This window comes from Gracilinanus agilis, chromosome 6 (genome assembly GCF_016433145.1).
Source record: "Gracilinanus agilis isolate LMUSP501 chromosome 6, AgileGrace, whole genome shotgun sequence".
Lineage (NCBI taxonomy): Eukaryota > Metazoa > Chordata > Mammalia > Didelphimorphia > Didelphidae > Gracilinanus > Gracilinanus agilis.
The window spans coordinates 116,951,704-116,972,887 of record NC_058135.1 but is presented as its reverse complement, the minus strand read 5'-3'; the positions used below and the strand labels follow the sequence as shown (position 1 = coordinate 116,972,887).

General features: G+C 36.1%; 1 protein-coding gene across 4 annotated transcripts; it reads left to right on the top strand.

Annotated features, from left to right (window-relative positions):
• Nucleotides 1-1,885: 1,885 nt before the first annotated feature.
• FGB (fibrinogen beta chain) lies at nt 1,886-14,922 on the top strand. 4 transcript variants are annotated; one of them, XM_044680215.1, is made up of 9 exons: nt 1,886-1,975; nt 4,646-4,672; nt 5,844-6,038; nt 7,782-7,965; nt 9,298-9,525; nt 10,830-10,943; nt 12,181-12,306; nt 12,610-12,895; nt 14,251-14,922. In XM_044680215.1, exons 1-9 carry the CDS (start codon nt 1,910-1,912, stop codon nt 14,480-14,482), a joined length of 1,458 nt encoding a protein of 485 aa, XP_044536150.1. In that variant the 5' UTR covers nt 1,886-1,909; the 3' UTR covers nt 14,483-14,922. The 4 variants fall into 4 exon arrangements, with proteins under 4 accessions (XP_044536150.1, XP_044536152.1, XP_044536149.1 ...); XM_044680217.1 differs by lacking the exon at nt 4,646-4,672 and adding an exon at nt 4,625-4,639; XM_044680214.1 differs by lacking the exon at nt 4,646-4,672 and adding an exon at nt 2,252-2,269.
• The last annotated feature ends 6,262 nt before the right edge of the window (nt 14,923-21,184 follow it).

Below are 21,184 nucleotides of genomic sequence, written 5' to 3'. Positions count from 1 at the left end.
TTTTGAAGCATAGTTTTTTAAGGCTACACTATCACCCAAATTCAAATAACATATTCTTATTTAAGTTTTACAAAACAGAATAACTTGGTCTTAATGTGCCTTTTTCTTCTTCCACAAGAGAAGTCCTATATTATTGCCTACAAAAAAAATTAAACATACACATATATCTTGTATATGTGTGATATAACATGTACATATGGATATGATATGGATATGGATATTTCATAAAGAGTGTATCATTTACTTTTACTTCCTAGGTTTTAGTGTTATTTTTTTGTTGTTGATTTGTGTCTGTAATTAATAGCTAACATTTATATAGTGTTTTTTTTTTAAACCCTTAACTTCTGTGTATTGACTTATAGGTGGAAGAGTGGTAAGGGTAGGCAATGGGGGTCAAGTGACTTGCCCAGGGTCACACAGCTGGGAAGTGTCTGAGGCCGGATTTGAACCTAGGACCTCCCATCTCTAGGCCTGGCTCTCAATCCACTGAGCTACCCAGCTTCCCCCTTATATAGTGTTTTAAGGTTTACAAAGTGCTTTACATATATTACCCCATTTGATCCTCACAATAACCTTGCAACATAATTTTACAGATGGGAAAATTGAAGCTGAGAAAGATTTAATGACTTGCCCAGGTTTACAAAGTGTTTGAGGCAGATTTCAAACTCAGGTCTCCCTAACCCCAAAGTGCAGTGATCTAGATATCCTGCAATCTAACCACCTGTTAACTCAGTTTATAACAATTAAAACTAAAAAAGATATGGCTGATTGGAAATCACCAAGGTAATAATCATTTCTAGTGTGTGAGAACAATGACAAGCTGAATGAACAAAAATTCATGATAATGCTAGCTAGGAAAAAGAGTAAAGATGAAAAGGCTCTCCTAATGCAAACATTTATTCCAGATGTATCCTATTTTCCACCAATTGTTTACTATAATCATTATCTTGAATGAGGCACTGGTTGTCAACCAGCTATTTTCATAATAATACATTTTTATAATTATATTTTAATTATTTTATATTTGATTAAATTATAATTTAAGTTTTCATATCCAACATTTTCATTTGCTTCAAGAAAGAACAAAATAAGACATTTCCTAAGGAAAACAGAACTCTCTTGACCTTTCCCTCCATAATATTTGCTGATTGATATTAAGAACTGTGTTTTCTTGTAGGAGACTTTTAGCAGCAACAGAATCAAATATTATATTTGTAATGCATCATTATTAGGGGCTAAAAATGCAACATGCAGAATCTTTGTTCTAGTCCTTACCTCTATTGTTTAACCCACTTCTACTCTCTAGCCTGGATTTACTCATTTGTAAAATGAGGGGGAAGGGCATGAACTATGAACTTTGAAGTCTTACCTAGTTCTCTCATCCACTAGGGATATTTAAAACTTAAGAGGTAGCCCTTGAAAAATGAACATTTCTGGAATATAAATAATGAGCTTGCCATTTAAATCACTGCCTTATGAATAGCTTAAACTTTTGAGTTGATTTGTGAAATTGTATACATTTGGGGAGAAAATTTGTAAATTTTTTATTAGCATATTCCTTTCTACACATCTGCCTGAACCTAGATTAGGATATCGAGAAAGTGACACATATTGTTTTCAGGAAACCCTGAATTTCCCTTCATCTTTCCAAATTGAAGGACTTAGAGAACTTTTTGTGGGGCATCTAAATTTGGGCATCAAGTATGACAGGAAAATATGGGTTGCTGGGAAGATATTGCTCAAGTGTTTTAAATGGTTCAACCAACAAAATTAAATATTAACTGGAGCTCTGACTAGTTCTAATATCAGGCCTACCAAACTACCCAGTATATATAAATAGGATCGACGATCTCACTCTCAGATCCACTAGCAAAGGGTAGTTACTTGGAACCTCTCAACATTTTCTGCCATGAAACGTCTTTTGCTGCTCCTCCTCTGCGTTTCCATAGCTAAATCCCAGATGGATTATGATGAGGTTATTATAAAAATATCAATGATAGTTATTGTAATAGAATTAATATAAATTCTGATGATATGCACAAATGTGAAATTATATATGCATGTTTATTTATAAGAACTAAAATTAATTAATGATAGCAAATTTTATAAATTTAGTTAAAACATCAATTTGAGGAATAATTTTATTATGACTTTTCATGGAAAATGTGATTAATTTCTTTATGTAAAAGGAAGGTCTTTTTCTTTCTGTTTTATTATTACTTTTTTAACTTTTCATTTTTCTTTTCTTTAGGATGATGATCTACGTACGGTAAGATATACATTTGTCATTTACTTGTTTTATTGCATGTAAGACTTTAATGTGTTAATATTAACAAAAAAAAGAAAAATATGAAAATAGTACAGAATAGAAATCAGAAAACCTGCAGACAAGAAGCAGGCAAACTGTGATCAATGGGTATTTAAAGCTTACCTATCAATGAAGAAAAGCAATATTTAGCAACAGAAAGAAGGGGGGTGGTTGCGATAATCAGCAGTGATTTAAGAAAATAGACTGTCATATTAGAAAATGAACGCTGTAATTCTTATTGTGTTTTCCTGTAAGTATAAGGAACATTATAAAGCAAATAGTCTAATTCATCTATTTGAAAAAATATATTTCATTTAAGCATCATATCTTAAGTCGTCTTATCAATAAAAATTGAGGAACAGATTAGAAGGAATTTATAAAGCAAAAATAACATTTGTAACAAAACTTCTTGAGATCAATTTAAGAGCCAGTTTTATTAGCCTTATTTTATAGATGAGGATAGTCAGGGATAGAGATGAAAAGTGACTCCTTTAAGCTTCTTTAATGAATGAACATTAGGATCTGGAGGAGAATCCAGTTTTTCTGTGTCATTCTACAAAACGACATTTTTCTGGTTAATTTGATTCATGGAGGTAGCAGATTTGGAGTTCAGGCTTCAAAGTGATCTTTTTTTACTTGAATTATTTAGCTAGGTCATATTCATTGGTTAAATTAACTGATGCTATAATTGTGAAACCTCTGTTTTGTATTCTACCACTGCTGTCTCAATCTCACTATACCGTATAAAGTATTACTTTAACTTAAAAGCAAAAAATTATTCCCATTCCAAGTCTTATCTACAATAAACTGATTAGATAAATCTTACCACATTGTTTTGAACAGGGCAACACAGTTTCTTTCTACAAGACTTTTCATTATTTTGAGAACAGAGGTCTTGCCTCAGGTTTTTTCTATACAGTACCTAATATGTTTTGCGAATAAGTTAAGTGCCAAAAAAATACATGCACAAATGCATTATAGAAGTGGTAATTCAGTGCCTTCTATGGCCAGCATATAATGAATTCAACTGACATACTTGGTAACTTTAAAGACGCTTTTGTGGGGTGATGTAAACTACCAAGAGACACAGAATCAATCTAATATTTTGAGACTCTTTCCTCTCTTTTTCTTCTTTTTTTGTTACCTTGAGAAACAATTACTTTTTCAAAATTAGCAAATACTTTCAAGTGTGGTATACATTCATGGTCTTTGATCCAAAGAAAGTAACTAAGTGAAAGCAGATCCGAGCTACCGTGGGAAGGTTTAGGAAAACATTTTGATGGTAGACTAAAAGAGCCAAGAAATCAGTTTCTGAGAATTCTAATAGCTACTTTTCGCACCATTCAGTGCTCTATTACTCTTCAGATCTTGTTATACATATTATGACATTCATAGTTAATACTTTCACCTTAATAAAGAGATATATTTATTGATACAGTTGGAATTTACAGGGCTTAGACAAGCTACTTTTAAATACTTGTAAATAAATGTTCCAAAGTATGATCAACCAAGTATGTGTACTTGGTAAATAAAATTAGCTAACTGGCATTAAGGGCCGCTAGGTGGTGCAGTGGAAAGAGGACTAACTGGAATCTCATTTTTTTTAGTTCAAATGTGGCCTCAGACACTAGTTGTGTGATCCTGGGCGAGTCACTTAACCCTATTTGCCTCAGTTTCCTCACCTGTCAAATGAGCTGGAAAAAGAAGTGGCAAACCACTCCTGGGTCTTTGTCAAGAAAACCCTAACTGGGGTCCCAAAGGGTCACTCATGACTGAAACAAAGGAACAACAAAATGACATTAATCCTTATTAACTTGTGTCATCACTTACTGATAGATTTCTAGTGTTTTAGATGTAAAGAATTGATCTCATTGCTTTTATATCTAGAAATACTTTCTGTTTGTAGATGTAGTGACTATTTATACAGGTTGCTGATGTTAGAGACTCTGCCTGATTCCTGTGCCCAAGAGTTACCTCAATTCCAATAACTTGCATGCCCAGATGGTCTGTGAAACCTTGAGCTGATCTCTTAATTTTCTAGGCCTGTTTCCTCCATTTCAAGAGAAGGAAGGTCAATTCAGGAGATATTTATTAAGCATTATTAAGGGGCTATGCTGGGCATTCAAAAGAATAATACAGAGCTTGATCTCAAGGAGCTTACAGGTGAATAGAAGGGAAGCCCTTGTTCACAAGTAACTATGATACAAAGGAAAGTGCTCTCTTTGCAAAGGAGAAATCCAGACAGAGTTCTCTACGAAATCTGAAGAGAATTGTCAGCAAAGGCTTCTTGGAGGAGAGGAGCATGAAAAAAAGGAGGAAGAAAGTGAGAGGGTAAAGGAAGGAAAGAAAGAGCTTCAACAAAAAGTGATAAATGGATAAATGATAGGAAGATAAAGGAAGTCTTAATCTTATTTTTTTTAGTTAACTAAAATGATTTTCTCTCCTTCAAGGAGAATCTTGTTCTAGGCTGGGGTATGGCATAAGCAAAGGTATAGGGGGCAGCTGGATGGCTCAGTGGATAGAGTACTAAGCTTTGGGGACAGGAAAGAGGTCCTGAATTCAAACTTGACCTCAGAAACTTCTTAGCTGTGTGATTCTGGGCAAGAAGACACTTAGCACTCATTTCCTAGCCCTTACTGCTCTTCTGCCTTCGACCTAATACTTAATTCTAAAATGAAAGATAAAGGTTAAAAAAAATAAACAAAGACCTAGAAAAATATGAACAAAGGCCCAGAGGGCAAAATGAGAGTGCAAGAAAAAGAATTACATTTTGGCTGGAATTCAAACTACAAGATAGGAAATAGTATAAAATAAGATTCAGGAGATAGATTAGAACAAGACTGTGGAGGGCCTTGAATGTCAATATTAGAATATTTTCTACAGTAAACCTTTCATTAGAGCCACTGGAGGTTTTGGAGTAGAGGAGTGACATGATCAGAATAATACTTTGGGAAGATTATTTAGTCAGTGGTGTAAAGGGATAGTCAGGAACCATGAAAACTATATAGGAGGCTTTTATAGCCATCTCCAAGAGACGAGATTGCCCAGAACAAGGGTTTATTGCAGAGGAAGAGAGAGATCTGCTAGCAATATTGCAGAAGTAGAATAATCAGAGGCTGAATGTATGCAATGAGGGAATGGGAAGAGTCAAAGACAATTGAGGATAGGAATCTCAGTAACTGAAAAAGTAGTAGTACTTTGAACAGAAACAGAGCAGTTAGAGAAAAGCACACATTTGAGAGCAAAGATTAATTCAGTTTTCAACACATTGAATTTGTGGAACTGGTAGAATATTCAAATGAAGTTATCCAGCATGGAGTCATAAATATAAGACCAAAACTCTGGAGAATGTTTGGTGGGGTTGGAAAAATGGATTTTGAGAAGTCATGAGTATAGAAGTGATCACCGAAGTAGTATTACTGGGTAAAATCAACAGAGAAAAGACGGAAGAGATAAGAGGCAAGAAAAGAACTTGAAAGTTTACAATGTTACGGCTCTTCTACTATGCATCTTCTCTTTCTCTTGTTTCATGAAGCCTGAAGTGGGTGCTCGGGGTCATCGACCAGTAGATAAAAGACGGGAAGCAATTCCAACTCTGAGACCAGCTCCACCTCCCATCAGTGGAGGAGGATACCGAGCTCGTCCATCCCAACCTCAGCCTGCTCATCTCAAGAAATTGGAAAGAAAAGCACCTGATGCTGGAGGCTGTCTCCATGCTGATGCAGATATGGTAAGTGCAATGAAATCATTGGCAAAATTGGTCAAAGACTGTCAATGCTTAGAAGAAGACTCTGGGCTATAGAAATGTCCTCATGACCCTCATTAATTAAGAATTTTGCTTCATTTCTTTGGTTTTACTATTAAATGCCATAAATGTGCCCATTTCTGGTTCAGAGTTGCAAGAGGAATTGTAATTGAGTGACACAACACAGCAGGAACCCAGGAATTCAGTCCTAATGTTTTCCTGGTTTTGCCACACTGAGCAAAATACTGACTTGACTGAGAAGAGGAAAGTGAGAGAAGAAAATGGAAAAGGGGAAGAAAGTTTCAATAAAACATTTTTAGAATAACACAAAAAAGAGCTAACAGCTTAAGTTTCATACATACTGAAGAAAATTATGTTGCACAAGTTTGCAGTTTCATATAGAGGTTTCTTCTGTTCTTTGTATATTAAAAAAGTCATTTGTTCAGTTCATAATAAAAAGAAAAAAATTTTGAAAGCAAGTTGAAAATAATCTATGGTAGCTTCTCCTGCTGTGATATATTAAAAAATCTTCATTCTCATAACCTGGCCTTTAATATCTATGCATATTTATATGATATTCTAAAGAAAGCTTTGTTCTTGATTTTAGAGATAGGTATGCCATAGGAGGATGAGTTGAAGGAACTAAACTTGGGATGGATATGCTGGAGAAGAACAAGGAGAAGGAGGTTGTTATGAAGATGTATTTAAAGAGTAATTGTCCCAGCAGGAGAAGAGTTTTTTTTTATGGGGGGGGGCAGGGAAGGAGGAGAGAATTCCAGATCAAAAATGTTGAAACTGTTTTTACATGTAATTGGGAAAAAATAAAATAAAATTTAGGGGAAAAAAAAGAGTAATCATCTGAAGAGGGAGTTGACTTATTCTGCATGGTCCTAGCTCAGAGCAATAGGTAGAAGTCCCAGAGATGGATTTAGGCTTAAAGTGACAAACTTCCTACTAATTAGAGTTCTCCAAGATTAGAACAGGCCTCCCTGGGAAGTAGGATGCTCTTTCTCTCTGTGTCTCTGTCTCTGACTCTGTTTCCCTTTTCAAGGGAGGGATGAGAGACCACTTCTTGGAGAGAGGATAGAAGGGATTCCTGTATAAGTACTATTTGGACTAGATGACTTCTGAGATCCTTTCCTACTCTGAGATTCTGTGATCCTTAGAGGAGGAAACTAGTCAGTTATTATTCAGGGAAAGATGGAGCATTCTAATGGATTCATTTTATATCTACTTTGCATAAAATATTTTAAAGAGTCAAACTTAGAACTAGAGATCATATTTTAAAAATTTTATTATTTTATTTTAATAACAAATTTCCCCACAAATTTTCTGAAGTTATATGATCCATATTGTTTCCCTCACTTTTTCCCTCCCCTCTCCCAGAGCTGACAACCAATTCAACCTGGGTTATACATGTATGATCATATTTTTTAAACCATTGTACCCTGATGATACCATATGGTGAAAGCAACCAGGTAAATGTACCTTCCTTTGGAGATGAACAAGAATGGTCTGTGATAGCAGTAATATTTTCACATTACTTCTGCTTGAGGCCAATCTTGTGTTTGACCTTTTTATTTTTTTAACTAAAAATGAAATTAATGATTAGTAAAGTAAATAGATTAAAACTGAGCTTTTATTGTGTTGTTTCAATAAAAGGACTTATCTCAAAAACCTCTTCTGAATTCATGTTGTAGGTTTCTAATACCTATCTTTTTCTTTTAGGGAGTGTTGTGTCCAACAGGATGTGTGCTACAAGATGCATTAGTAAAACAGGAAAGAAATATCAAACCCACTGTAAGAGATTTGGGTACTGAAGTGGATGAGATTTCTCGGAGTACTTCTACCAGCTTTCAGTACGTAGGGGCCTTAAAAGACTTGTGGGCCAAACAACAGAAGCAAACAATAGGTAACTATCATTTCTCTTCCACCTCACACTAAAAAAATTAAGGGTGAGACACAGTGATGGTTGAGCATGTTCATAGGTATAGAGAAAGTTAAAACCTAGAGAGCAACTTGCCCAAAGGACATAGAGTTTGAAATAACTGACAAAGCCAAGATTCAGACTTGAACCCCAAGGACCAATGGTCTGGAGCTGACGCTCTGATCCCTTCCACTAGTAGTCAGTAGTTCTTGGCCATTTTATTGAACTGGACGGGTTTACATCTACTGTGTCCAATTACTAGTATCTTGTCTCCTTCCCAGATCTTTCCACTTTATGTTCTCTTGTAATTTTTCAAATTGGTTTCCATCCCCTAGAGCAGGGGTCGGCAATGTATGGCTCTCAAGCCATATCTGGCTCTTTTGAGGGCCAGATATGGCTCTTTCTGCAGGAGCCATAAAGTCAATTTTTTTTTTCAGGTGCTGTTACAGGAGTGCGCACTGTTACAGGAGCTCGCACTGTGAACACTTTATGGCTCTCACAAAATTACATTTTTAAAAATGTGGCATTTATGGCTCTCACAGCCAAAAAGGTTGCCGACCCTTGCCCTAGAGGAATGGCTACCTCAAACTTTATCTTTTAGTTTGTTTACATGATAGTACAATAACTTAAAATTTAGTAACAATTATATAATTTTTCTAACAGCAAGAAAAACTTCATTTTTTCAGCACTCTGATTGCTCAGGGATCCTGCCTAAGCTGTTAGCAGCATTCTACAGTTTGTGATGAATATACCTTTCATCTACTTCTCCTACCCAATTGGAGGCCAGAATTGGTATTTTTTTTATAAAGAATTTATTTCTGATTTCATGTTGTTTTATTCTCAGTCAACCTAAATTTCCATTGTAACACAGAAGATGTTACATATGTCATTTTCAAAGGGCAAACATGCCAAGTTCTTCAGTATTTGGAAGGTTGCCATCCTAAGGTGAAGATACACATTCTGCCTTTTCCACATTTCCTTACAAAAGATAAACCTCAGCTAATTCTCATAGATCATAATTTTTATTCAGACTTAATATTAATGACTATTATTACAGAGATTCGTATATGACACTTCTCTTCCCTTCACCCATTCAACATAACAACTATGTACCCTAAAGCCTGGTTAATAGGTTAAGTTTATGGGCAAGTTTTAGTCGCATTTCTTTATATCCACCTTTTACAAGATTTTAGTGTATTCAGTGTTTTAACACAGTGTCTGGCACATAAATGCTTAATAAATGTTTGCACACTTGTATTTAGAATAAAGGGAAATCAATGACCTTTCCTATCATTTTCTTTTTTTTTTTTTAAACAGACAATCAAAATGCAGTAAGTGGGTTTTCCTCTGAAATGGAAAAGCATCAAATTTATATCCAGGAAACTGTGAACACTCATATCCCAACTAACCTCCGAGTACTTCGTTCAATCCTGGAAAACCTAAGAAGCAAAATACAGAAATTAGAAAGTGATGTTTCAGCCCAAATGGACTACTGCCGCAACCCATGCTCTGTCAGCTGTAATATCCCAGTGGTTTCAGGCAAAGGTATATTAATCACGAGCATCATACCTTAGTTGTTTGATAGAAACTTCCATTCCGTTAACAACTAGAAGGCCACAAAGGAGCTCAGGTAGCTTCACTTTTCTTCAATTGGTTTCGTCACTACACTTTGGCACATGATGATCTGGGGTGATGTTATGCCATTTGAAGTTTTCTCATTTCTAGCTACGGGAATGGGGTGTATTTATGGCAAGTTGGGTATGAAGGCAGTGGCAGTAATATAGAATAGAGGAGAGAGCATGTTAAGTGTATGTGTTGGGAAGGAGATTGCAGAAAGACTGTGAGAACCGTCAGATGAGTGATTTTGGGATAGAAAGAGAGAGATGTGAAGTCCCGCCATTTTCTGTGTTACTGTATGTTGGTGACAAGCTTAGAGGTAAGTTATAGACTGAAAAAGATATAAAAAAAAAAAAACTTTGACTTTCAAGGAACTATTTAAAGTATGAATTTAATTAGCTAGTCATATGTATATATTTGAGACTGAGTTTTCCTATCCTGCCCAAGCTGGCCATGCCAATCATGAGCCCATTCTCAGTATTAATCAGCTTGGAAATTTTAACCTGTGCCATTTTCCTAATTTGGGCCAGCTTGTTCTCACACGGCTTGATGGCCCTCCTCTCCTCAAGACTCACTATCTTAGTGCCAGACTTCATGAAAACACCTGATTGACCTTACTTCTATTACAGTTCAGAACCCCCCAAATAATTAATTAATTAATTGGTTAATCTCATCTCCCCCAGTAGTAAAGATAGTAGGCATATGACAGCATCCCTAGCTTGTATATTATTCTTAAATATCAACAATGGAAACATCTCAGTTACCAATATTATGGGCAAGTTTATTTCATTACAATATTGAAAATCATAAAGACAGATATGCTGTTGATTTGTTGCAATGAGGGCAACATCGCACTGAGATACTACATATATCTACTTTTTAATAATAACAACTTGTTCTTCTAGATGTATTGTCTTTATGAATAAAAACTGAATTATTGATTTAGAGGTAAAAGAGACCTTAAAGGGTCACCTAGTCTGCTTCCCTCATTTTATAAATAAAGCATTTCCCTTATTTATAAAGGCTCAGGAAAATCACTTAAGGAAATTTATTTTTCTTTTCTATATATTTATTGATTTATGAGCGAAAGTATTGTGAAATCAAGCCAATATCTTTCCTTTATAATTTTTCAGAATGTATAGAATAATCTCTAGGCAAGACATTAAAAGGTTATTACATTTTCTTAAGACAGTAAAATTCCTTGGATAACCTGATTGCTTTTATGCTTGCAGAGTGTGAAGAAATTATTAGGAAAGGAGGTGACACATCTGAAATGTATCTCATTCAGCCTGATGGTTTTGCCAAACCATACAAAGTTTATTGTGACATGAAGACAGAAAATGGAGGTGAGTACATGCTTCTGTGAATTTTTTTCAAGGTAATCATGAAATAAAATATGTTTATGTTAATAATATGACATTAATATTTGTGGAACCTGGACTTCAGAATTGAAGAAGTTTGAACAATTATAAGTCCTTCACTGAGTTGTTGATATATTAAATAATTATGATATTGTAAAATTTCCAATTGCAAAGTATCATTAAGTACATTTTAAAATAATCTAAAAGTATCATTAAGTACAACTCTGATATGATGGTGTGATCAGGTTGGTTAACTTTTGCCAAAGGCCTTAAAACTTACTTTTCTTTAAACATTGCTATAATACTGACTTTTAATATCTACCAGCATTCTTATGCCCAAAAGAAATGCAATTTCCTCAAAGGGGTTTTAACCTTACAGAAAAACAACTCATTGACCTATGACTCATTAGATAAGTCTAAGAAACCCTTAAAGATTAAATGATTTGCCTGGATTACATACCTAGTAAGTGTCAGAGGAGGAATTTGAATTCAGAATTTCTTAATTCTAAGCCCAGGATTTTGTCCACTACTCCATGTTGTCTCAACTATTATTGTCAAAAATAATCTGAGAATTATATAATTATGTGCTTCTGTCTATCCTTTTTTCAAGAAACTTTATAACCTACTACTATGAATCTAATTATAAAGAAATCATTAAAATATTTTATTTTTGCTTATAAGATGATTTTATTGGAAAGAGAAAGAGTTTTGCCAAAACTTTGGTTTGCGGGGGCAGCTGGGTGACTCAATGGATGGAGAGCCAGGCCTAGAGATGAGAGATCTTGGGTTCAAATCTGGTCTCAGACACTTCTTAGCTGTGTGACCCTGGGCAAGTCACTTAACCCCCATTGCCTAACCCTTACCACTCTTCTGCCTTAGAACCAATACACAGTACTGATTCTAAAGCAATAGGTAATGGTATAAAAAAACAAAAACAAAAACAAAAAAACTTCGGTTTGTTTTATACCAATTTCCCAAAGATGTAAAATACCAATGAGTTTTTGGCGTCCTTGGGTAAAGTTATACACTTGTTATTTTATAAGGATTGGAGCTTGATTTTTAGAGTGTATTTTGTTTTAAGTATAACTTTTAAATTATTTTGAAGGATTTTTGAGCACCTACTCGTGGTGGTCTTTAGATATCAATTAAAAAGCCTACTGACTGTGAAGTAAGATTATTTTAACAATTAATGAACACAATCTTGGTTTCTCTCTCATTAAAGGATGGACAGTAATCCAGAACCGTCAAGATGGTAGTGTTGACTTTGGTAGAAAATGGGATGCATACAAAAAAGGATTTGGAAATATTGCAACCAACGAAGATGCAAAGAAATACTGTGGTTTACCAGGTACATTTAAAATCAAAGAGATTTTTTTAAAAATAGTTTCTTTTTTAGTTAGAGAATATATGTGCTTGTTAGCATTTTTACTACTCATCAATCTATCATCAAATGTTACTTAAATATTGGTCTCTGCAACATTATGTTGGCCTTTTAGAAAGCATCTTAGCTGTCAGGCATTTACTGTAACTTTGTCAGTGTTGGAGAAGTTAAATGATCAGGGGAGGAGGAAAATTATGATCAGCTGAAGTAGGGGTCGTGTTAGTTTTCAAATATTTTAATGAGGGGAATTGTTTTATTTTTTTCTTATAGGTGAATATTGGCTTGGAAATGATAAAATTAGCCAGCTTACCAAAATGGGGCCCACTGAACTTCTGATTGAAATGGAAGACTGGAAAGGCGATAAGGTGAAGGCTCATTATGGAGGATTCACTGTACAGAATGAAGGAAACAAGTACCAGATCTCCGTCAGTAAATACAAAGGAACTGCTGGCAATGCCCTTATGGATGGAGCATCACAACTGGTGGGAGAGAACAGGACCATGACCATTCACAATGGCATGTTTTTCAGCACATATGACAGAGACAACGATGGCTGGTATGTCCACATTTTCATTTCATCATTGAAATATAGCACTAACCATGCCACTCCGAGTCCTTACCAGTGAATACGTGTGCTCTGGATATAGCTGATCATTCGTAAGCTTATGTTTCTGATACTTTAAGAAGGTATTCCCATAATGAATGAACAGTTGCAGCATCTCTGATAATCTAATTCTTGCATTCAGTTTTCCTGTAACCTAAATAGTTCTAGACTGACCTGCAACTGATTATTCCTTTAAAAAGTGATGAGGCTGCTACTCCTTTACTGAACTTAAAACTTTAGCTTCATCAGTACAATGGGGGAAGAGTCCCATCTTATTATGGAACAAAAAAGATCTCTCTCTGTCTCCTCATTGTAGGAACTAGAGAAAAGAAAAAGTCCAACCCATGCCTAAATAGAGCAACTTTTCCAGGGTATTCCTCTGCCCATGAATTATTCTATCCTGAAAGCAGACACAGCTGGGGAGAAGCAGAGCAGAACCAACTAAGTGCCATGTGTAGGCAATAATTCTGCAGCATAATTTCATGTGCAACTCCTTTCCACATGGATATAAGAGGGAGAGTTAAAAGCAGAATCTAGCATTATGGAATATTTTAACATCAGCTTAAGGGAAGCTAGTGGAGGTTGCCAGCAGAGCTATAACTAAGTTGGAGTGAGTGGGACTTTACCCCAGAGCATGGAAATTCCTAGGGGATGGGCACAGTTGTGTAGAAAATAATTAGCATGAAGCAAAAATAAAAAAATTAAAGCAGGAAGTTAGTTTCTCCCTAACTGACCTGGCTCTATTGCTTCTCTAGCACTAGCCTCAGGGGGTCCTGGAGGCTTTTCCCCAGAGGAACTCATGCGCTAGCTTCTTTCTACCTCCTTCCACTAAATTTGTCTTTAAAGTTTACTTCAGGGCCCACTTTATGCTGCTCATTCTGGCTTTTTTATGAACCTGGCTCCATTCAGGTGCCAACACTACTTACTGTGGCTTTGCTCTAAATTTTGTTCCCACTCTCTTCCCAGGAGCAATAAACAGGACATTCCAGGAAGTCACCAGACCTGGAGTGCTCATCATTTAGATTCCAGATCATCCCCTTACCACATTTAGTGACCTAAAAAAGAATGTGCAAAATTATTACCTAAAAATCAGATGCTTCTTTGGCATTACTATAAAAATAGAGGAAATTCTTGGAATTATATTTCTTGATAGGAAAATAATTTTACATCTAAACTTTTTGGCACATAGCAGTTTCATAATGAGTAAATGAACACAGAATTTTCCTTCTTCCCTGTGATTTCTATTTAATATGTGCCATTGATAGAATTCATGTATTATTATTAACTACTAATATTTCTCTTTTCAGGGTAACTGCAGATTTGAGTAAACAGTGTTCTAAGGAAGATGGTGGTGGATGGTGGTACAACAGATGCCATTCAGCTAACCCAAATGGCAGATACTATTGGGGTGGGCATTACAGCTGGGATATGGCAAAACATGGTACAGACGATGGAGTTGTGTGGATGAATTGGAAGGGGTCATGGTATTCATTGAAGAAAATGTCTATGAAGATCAGACCATTCTTCCCACAACAATAGTTCCAAAAACCAACAGATTTTTTTAATCTTTCCATATGGGACAATGGATTTTTTTATATATTGTGATTACAATTTTCCTTCACATATTGGAAGCAAACCTCCCAAAGGTTATTGGTATAATATAAATTGGGAAAGTTATTCATGATAAAAGCCCTTAAATGCCATCCATATAACTTTATTTTCTATTTTTGATTTGTATTTTTTTTGTCAAGAAACTACTATAAAGAAAATTGGAAAAACAAAGTCAATAATAAATTTCAACTCTGCCTACTCATGAAAAGCATTAAAATAAGTAGAGGAATGTTATATGGTTATGAAAAAATCTATGAGGCAAGCTATAAGCTAATGTTTCAAACTCTATGGACCATATTTATTTATGCAAGTTCTGTGAGAGAACGTTTTCCAAAAACATGTTCATTAAATACTTTTCACTGCAATAAGTCAATGTGTTCTTATTTCATAGCACAGAGAATCATAGATTAAGAGCTAGAAATTATCTCAGAGGTCATTTTATGTTATAGATGAGCCAACTAAGACTGAAGGAAGGAGGTCAAATGTATTGGCTGGATTACACAGCTAATAACTGACAGAATCCTATTTCATGCCTAGGTCCTTTGAATACAGTGTGCTTCCCTTTGTACCATGCTACTGTCCTGCTGAGTTTATTGACTCGGGTATAATTATTCAAGAAAGTAGAAAGATTTAAATTAAAAAATCACTATTTGCCACTACCCTGAAAATTGACACTTTGCCATTTGCTCAGGGGCAGGAATATAGATATTCAGGGCAATTGTCATGAAGCTTGTCATTTTTGCATTTTCCATAGTCCAGACATGGTAAATCTTAGACAAAATTGTTAAACCAAAGATTTTCCTTCTTTCCACCAGTCTTACTTTCAGTATTTAACTTTTACTGTTCCCCTACCTCTTATTCCCTCCCTCCCATTACCCCTGGTGTTACCTCCCTAATCATGCAAGATCTTAGTGCTATTAGACTCACTCCTCTAACCCTCAAACTCATCGAAATTTATTTGTTCTATATTTCCTTGGAGCCACAGTCTGGGGCACAAAAGCAACTGACCAGCCACATGACCATACTCACTGAATTAGACACTGATTACTACTCCAGATAGTCTAGATTAAAAACCAGACACCAGCTGAGCCCACAATCCAGAGTTTAGGATTTATCATTCACCCTTACATTATCAATAACTACAGATGGAAGACCCAACTATGCCAGCTAGCATATAAAAACAGCAAAAGTTGAAATAGAAGGGTTATTATTGTGCAGATCCCTTTAAAAGACAAAGGCATGGAGGATAAAAGAGGCTTTGGATGTAGCAATTTTGACTTCATAGTCTTCTTCTGAGTTTGTATTTTAGTCTTCCCTATCACCAAAATAATTTTCTTCGTTAAATTTTGTTGTTTGCTCATTTTCCAGCCTTTTTATTGTCTTTTTACTTTAAAAAAACTGCTACAGGTAGACTCAGTTCCTGAGGTGATGCTAGTATTACAATACACAGTATTGACTCCAAGATGGAAGGTAAGGGTTTAAAAAAAAAAACTTTTACCTCTACCTTAGAATCAACACTGTGTATTGATTGCAAGGCAGAAGAGTGGTAAGGGCTAGGCAATGGGGGTCAAGTGATTTGCCCAGGGTCACACAGCTGGGAAGTGTCTGAGGCCATATTTGAACCTAGGAGCTCCTGTCTCTAGACCTGACTCTCAATCCATTGAGCTACACAGCTGCCCCCCTTCTATGTTGTCTTGGTCTGAAAAAATTATTTCCACCCATCCTTTTGAAGGTTCTGTCACTCTAGAATTCATTTTGAGGGATTATATCAAAGTTTTGGTTAAGTAATTTGGTAGAGAACAGACAGGTCCATGTACCTTCTCTTCCATCTTGGCTCTGTCCCTATTAAAAAAAAACAAACAAAACAAAACTTTCAACAATTAGAAATATCCCAAAGTGGAAATGGGCTTATTACTGCCTCCAGAGGTAGCTCATTGGAAGTCTTTGGGTCTTCAGGTAAAGAATGTATTACCGTTTGTTAGGCATGTTGTAGAAGAGATTCATTTTAGGTATGAATCGGACTAGAAAGTTTCTAGAGTCCCTTCTAATTCACACATTCTATAATTTTGTGATTTGCCCAAGTTTATACAGCAAATGAATTTTAGATATAGAATTCCCACTTAGTTCTTCTGTATCTGAGTGTGATGTTCTTCTACTAAGCCAAACTCCTACTCTTCATCTATGCTATTGGAGAAGTCATTGAAATCTCCATATTCATCTATCTTATGGGGAGATCCCCAGCCTTTATCTCTATGTATATGAACACAATTCATATCTTTCCTTTTGAGGGAAGAAATCAATATTCCTTGAATAGTCTGAACTTGCAACTCAGGCTTTTTGGATTCTCAAAAGTACTCAAAACTTTCCAGCTTAATAGAGTCCTTTTTTTTAAACCCATACCTTCCGTCTTGGCGTCAATTCTGTGTATTGGCTCCAAGTCAGAAGAGTGGTAAGGGTAGGCAATGGGGGTCAAGTGACTTGCCCAGGGTCACACAGCTAGGAAGTATCTGAGGTCAGATTTGAACCTAGGACCTCCCGTCTCTAGGCTTGGCTCTCAATCCACTGAGCTACCCAGCTGCCCCCCAATAGAGCCTTTTAAAAACTTTTATGCCACAAAAAGGCATTGGAATAGAACTTTAGTAGAAGACTAATACAATAAAATAATAACAGGTTTGATTTACTTGGTATAAGGCTCAAATGGCATGATGTATAGAAAGAACTTTATAAATATGAAACATTATGATTTTTATTTTTAGGACCATATTAATAAGGAAAACATTTCTTTAGCATATTCCTTTTTTTAGTTCAACCCCTCCTCTCCCTCCTCATACCATGGAAGACATTATATGGCAAAATATATAGATTATATCTCATCTTCCACTTCTCAGTTCATTTCCTGGGGGTTAACATTTACAAGTTATTCTTCAAATATCAAATCTGTAGTTGTATATGGTGTTCACTTGGTTCCACTTGCTTAGGTCTTTATTATCTCATGTTATTTCCAAGTTTTTAAAAAATTAATCTGCACATCATTTCTTATGGTGCAGTAGTATTCCATCACAATCATATACCACAATTTGTTTAGCCATTCCCCAATCGATAGACATCTCCTTGATTTTCAGTCCTTGGCCACCACAAAGAGAGCTGCTAAAATATTTTGGAGAATATTGGCTCCTTCCCAACCCTTCACCCTCTAACATCTGGGAAATAGACCCAGCAATGGTGTTGCTGGGTTTAAGGATATACACAGTTTTATAGTTCTTTGGGCATAATTCCAAAATGCTCTCTAAAATGGTTAGATCAGTTTGCAGTTCCACCAACAAAATATCAATATCCCCATTTTTCCACGTCCCCTCCAACATTTGTCATTTTGCCCTTTTGTCATTTTAGCCAAACTGATGGGTGTGAAATGTTACCTCAGAATTGTTTTGTTTCCCTAATCAACAGTGATTTAGAGCATTTTTCATGTGCCTTTTTCATCTGTACCATTTCTTATTTGAAAACAATTCATATATTTTGTTCACTTATCAATTAGGCAATGGCTCATATTTCCATAAATTTGACAAAGTTCACTATGTATTTGAGATACAAGACCTCTCTCTCTCTGAGAGACTAAGAAAAAATTTTCCCAAATTTTCTGCTTTCTTTCTAATCTTGGCAACATTTGTTTTATTTGTACAAAAACTTTTCAATTTAATGTATCCAAAATTACTCATTTTACATGTCACAACACTCTCAAACTTTTAACATGTTCTAAGACCGATTTGTAACAATACTCTAGGACTGTTTTAACCGATTCTTCGTTAAATCAGTATATTATAATTGCTCTGCATTCTAATAGGTAACCACCCTTAACTTGAAGAGTAATTGACTCTTTGTTACTCTATACCAGTATCAGAATATAACCAGTTAGGGAATGTCGAAACCGATGGACAGTTAAAATGACTTTCTATATAAGATCATTAACAAATACATTTATCCGAAATGATTTTATTTATCAAGAAGTTTTATTTGTAAAGGTGGGCAAGTTAGCTTTGCCCTTTTCCAAAAATTGCCCGCCAGTCTCAGCCTCAACTGGTAAATGCATTTGGTTGGTCACAAGGAAAATTGAGTTCCCCTCACAAATTTATCAACTGTACTGGAAAAATAATTCAAAACATGTGGAGTAGTCATTAATGTCATCTTCACATGAGAAAGTCATTACTTTCATAGGGAAAATAACCTGGTTGTTTCTTTCGGTTTAAAAATGGTGTCAGTACCACCAACATTGTAGGTCTTATCCACAGATGTGACAGTAAGTTTCCTGGAGAGGAAAACAAATCCTGTTCCATGGAAGCAGAGATCACTCTTAACCCTAGCCAACTGTTTCACAAAGGGACGATGTCCTTGGATATGAGGAGAGATTGAGCAAATGAATTCAGATAACTCAGTGGGATTAGAAAAACAGCTGAGCCTGACTTCATGGAGGTGAATAAACTTCCTTATCTCCCAATCTGAAGGACATCTGATGGGTGCAACAGCTTACTGGAGGTTTTATTGTAATAAGCTTTTTGTGGGCATTTTTTTTCTTATTCTTTCTAACTAATTTTCTGAACCACAAAATGTGAAATAAAACTGCATCGTATTTTCAGGGTCCATTTTTGAAGATTGCTTTAAAATAACTAACACTGATATAGTGAACACTTTAAGGTTTTCACAGTGCTTTGACATCTCATTTGATCCTTCCCACATTCTTGTAAGATGGGAGCACCTCATTTATCCTCGTTTTATGAATGAGGAGCTGTGGGTGAGAATAGTTTATTTAATTGCTCAGCTACTAAGTGTCCCAGGCAGGATCCAAACAGATTTCTCTACCTCTAAGAGCAGTGTTCTATTTGCCATGCCTCTTAACAATTATGTATTTTATCTTAGCGAGAGTATGTTTCCAAGATGCCTAATTTTCTTGTACTAAAATTTCCAACAATTCTACTATCTACCTCCTCAAATTTTAACAATTTAGGAAAATCCTTTGGGGTTGATGTTTAAATAACTTACAGCTCGTATTCTTCAAAGTAATTTGGTTATCATCTAAGAAACACACTCCTAGAGCACCCTGCTATGCCTTTCTGGCTAAAAGACCTTGAATAAACTTTATTTCTGTTTGCCAAACTCTGATAAATGAAACTTATCTGTTTTACAGAAAGAGGATTTAGACCTGTGACGTGATGTTTTTAAAGTGTTTTGTGGGCTGTGGTTGTAAGAAAAGCCTCTGTTATGCTTAACAATAGAATGCTAGAAATGGGAAGAATTATCTAGAAATAAGATAAAAAATTATCTAGACTTCTCACAGTTCAAATAGTCCAGAGAGCAAGTTAGAAATGAACACAAAATTAGAATCCAGGTCTCCTGACTGTCTATTGACTATAGCATACCACACAGGCATTAACAGTCAAAACTGGCATGGAAAATCCACTAATTCAAAATATGAGCTAAGACCTGCTAAATTATATTGTTGTTCAATTGTTTTCAGTTATGTCCAACTCTTAGTGACTCCATTTGGAATTTTCTTGGCAAAGATCCTGGAGTGGTTTGTCTATGAAGCCTTCTCTGATCCTACCACCACCACCAACAGGAACTGTGTCCCAATCCCCACCCCAAGGGGACTCCCCACCTCAAATATCTGGTAGGACTTGTCTTAGACCTCTCTTTTGTATCATAACTGTTTGTCCCCTTGACTTCGCCCCTGATTGCCACCCCTAGAAGAGTACTGGCTCTTTCAGGGAGGACCTCCCTACTTCACAAAGAATAGGGCAAGATACTGACAGCCTTAAATAAGATTTTTCACTGTTCCGTCCCTCAATCTTCTTCTCCCTTTCTACACTGGGGACATTGCCAAGGCAGGGCAGTGAGGGCTTTCTCCAAGGGGATTAATATCCTGGGGAGGAATATACTTCCTCCATCTGTTGCCCCACTCCCCTCCTGCTTTCTCTCCATGGATTTTCCATTCTCTGACACAACCACTTCCTCTCCATCCCCTTACCTTTCTCCACTGTTCTCAGGTGTTCCCCAGATTCACTATGCCCAAACAGGGGCACCTGTCCTCTGAGCCATCACTACAGAACTCGTACATCTCTTCCAGGGTTCCAGCGATACCGTACTATACCAGGACAAACTGTTACCTGTGCACACACACACTCACACATATCACTCTCACTATGACAACAACAACTGAATTTACCAGAGGTCCTAAGATTCTGGTGGCAGCTCTGCTTGGGACATTCCCATAGCATAGGAAGTCATGAGGTTCCAAAGACCTGCCCTGAGGGGCACCTCTGCCAAGAGCTTGGGGAGATCCAGACAGTAAGAAGGGGGCTGTTGTATTTGCAGTTTTCTGTGTGTGGTGGGCATGGATGTTTGTGGAGAGTCAGTGCCAGGGGGACTGGTGATGCTGTAGGGAATAGGTTCTGGAAGGCACCCAGTGTTTGGTCCCTTTCTCCCTTTATGTCTTCAAAGTGTTTAATGAGGATATTCTGGGGGTATCTACGTGGGCTTGGAGTTGCGACTGGTGCTGTATCAAAGTCTATTTAATATTCATCAGAATTTGGGAAGTAGTTACTGATAAAACTATGGTCCTTTGGAATCTAGAGCTAT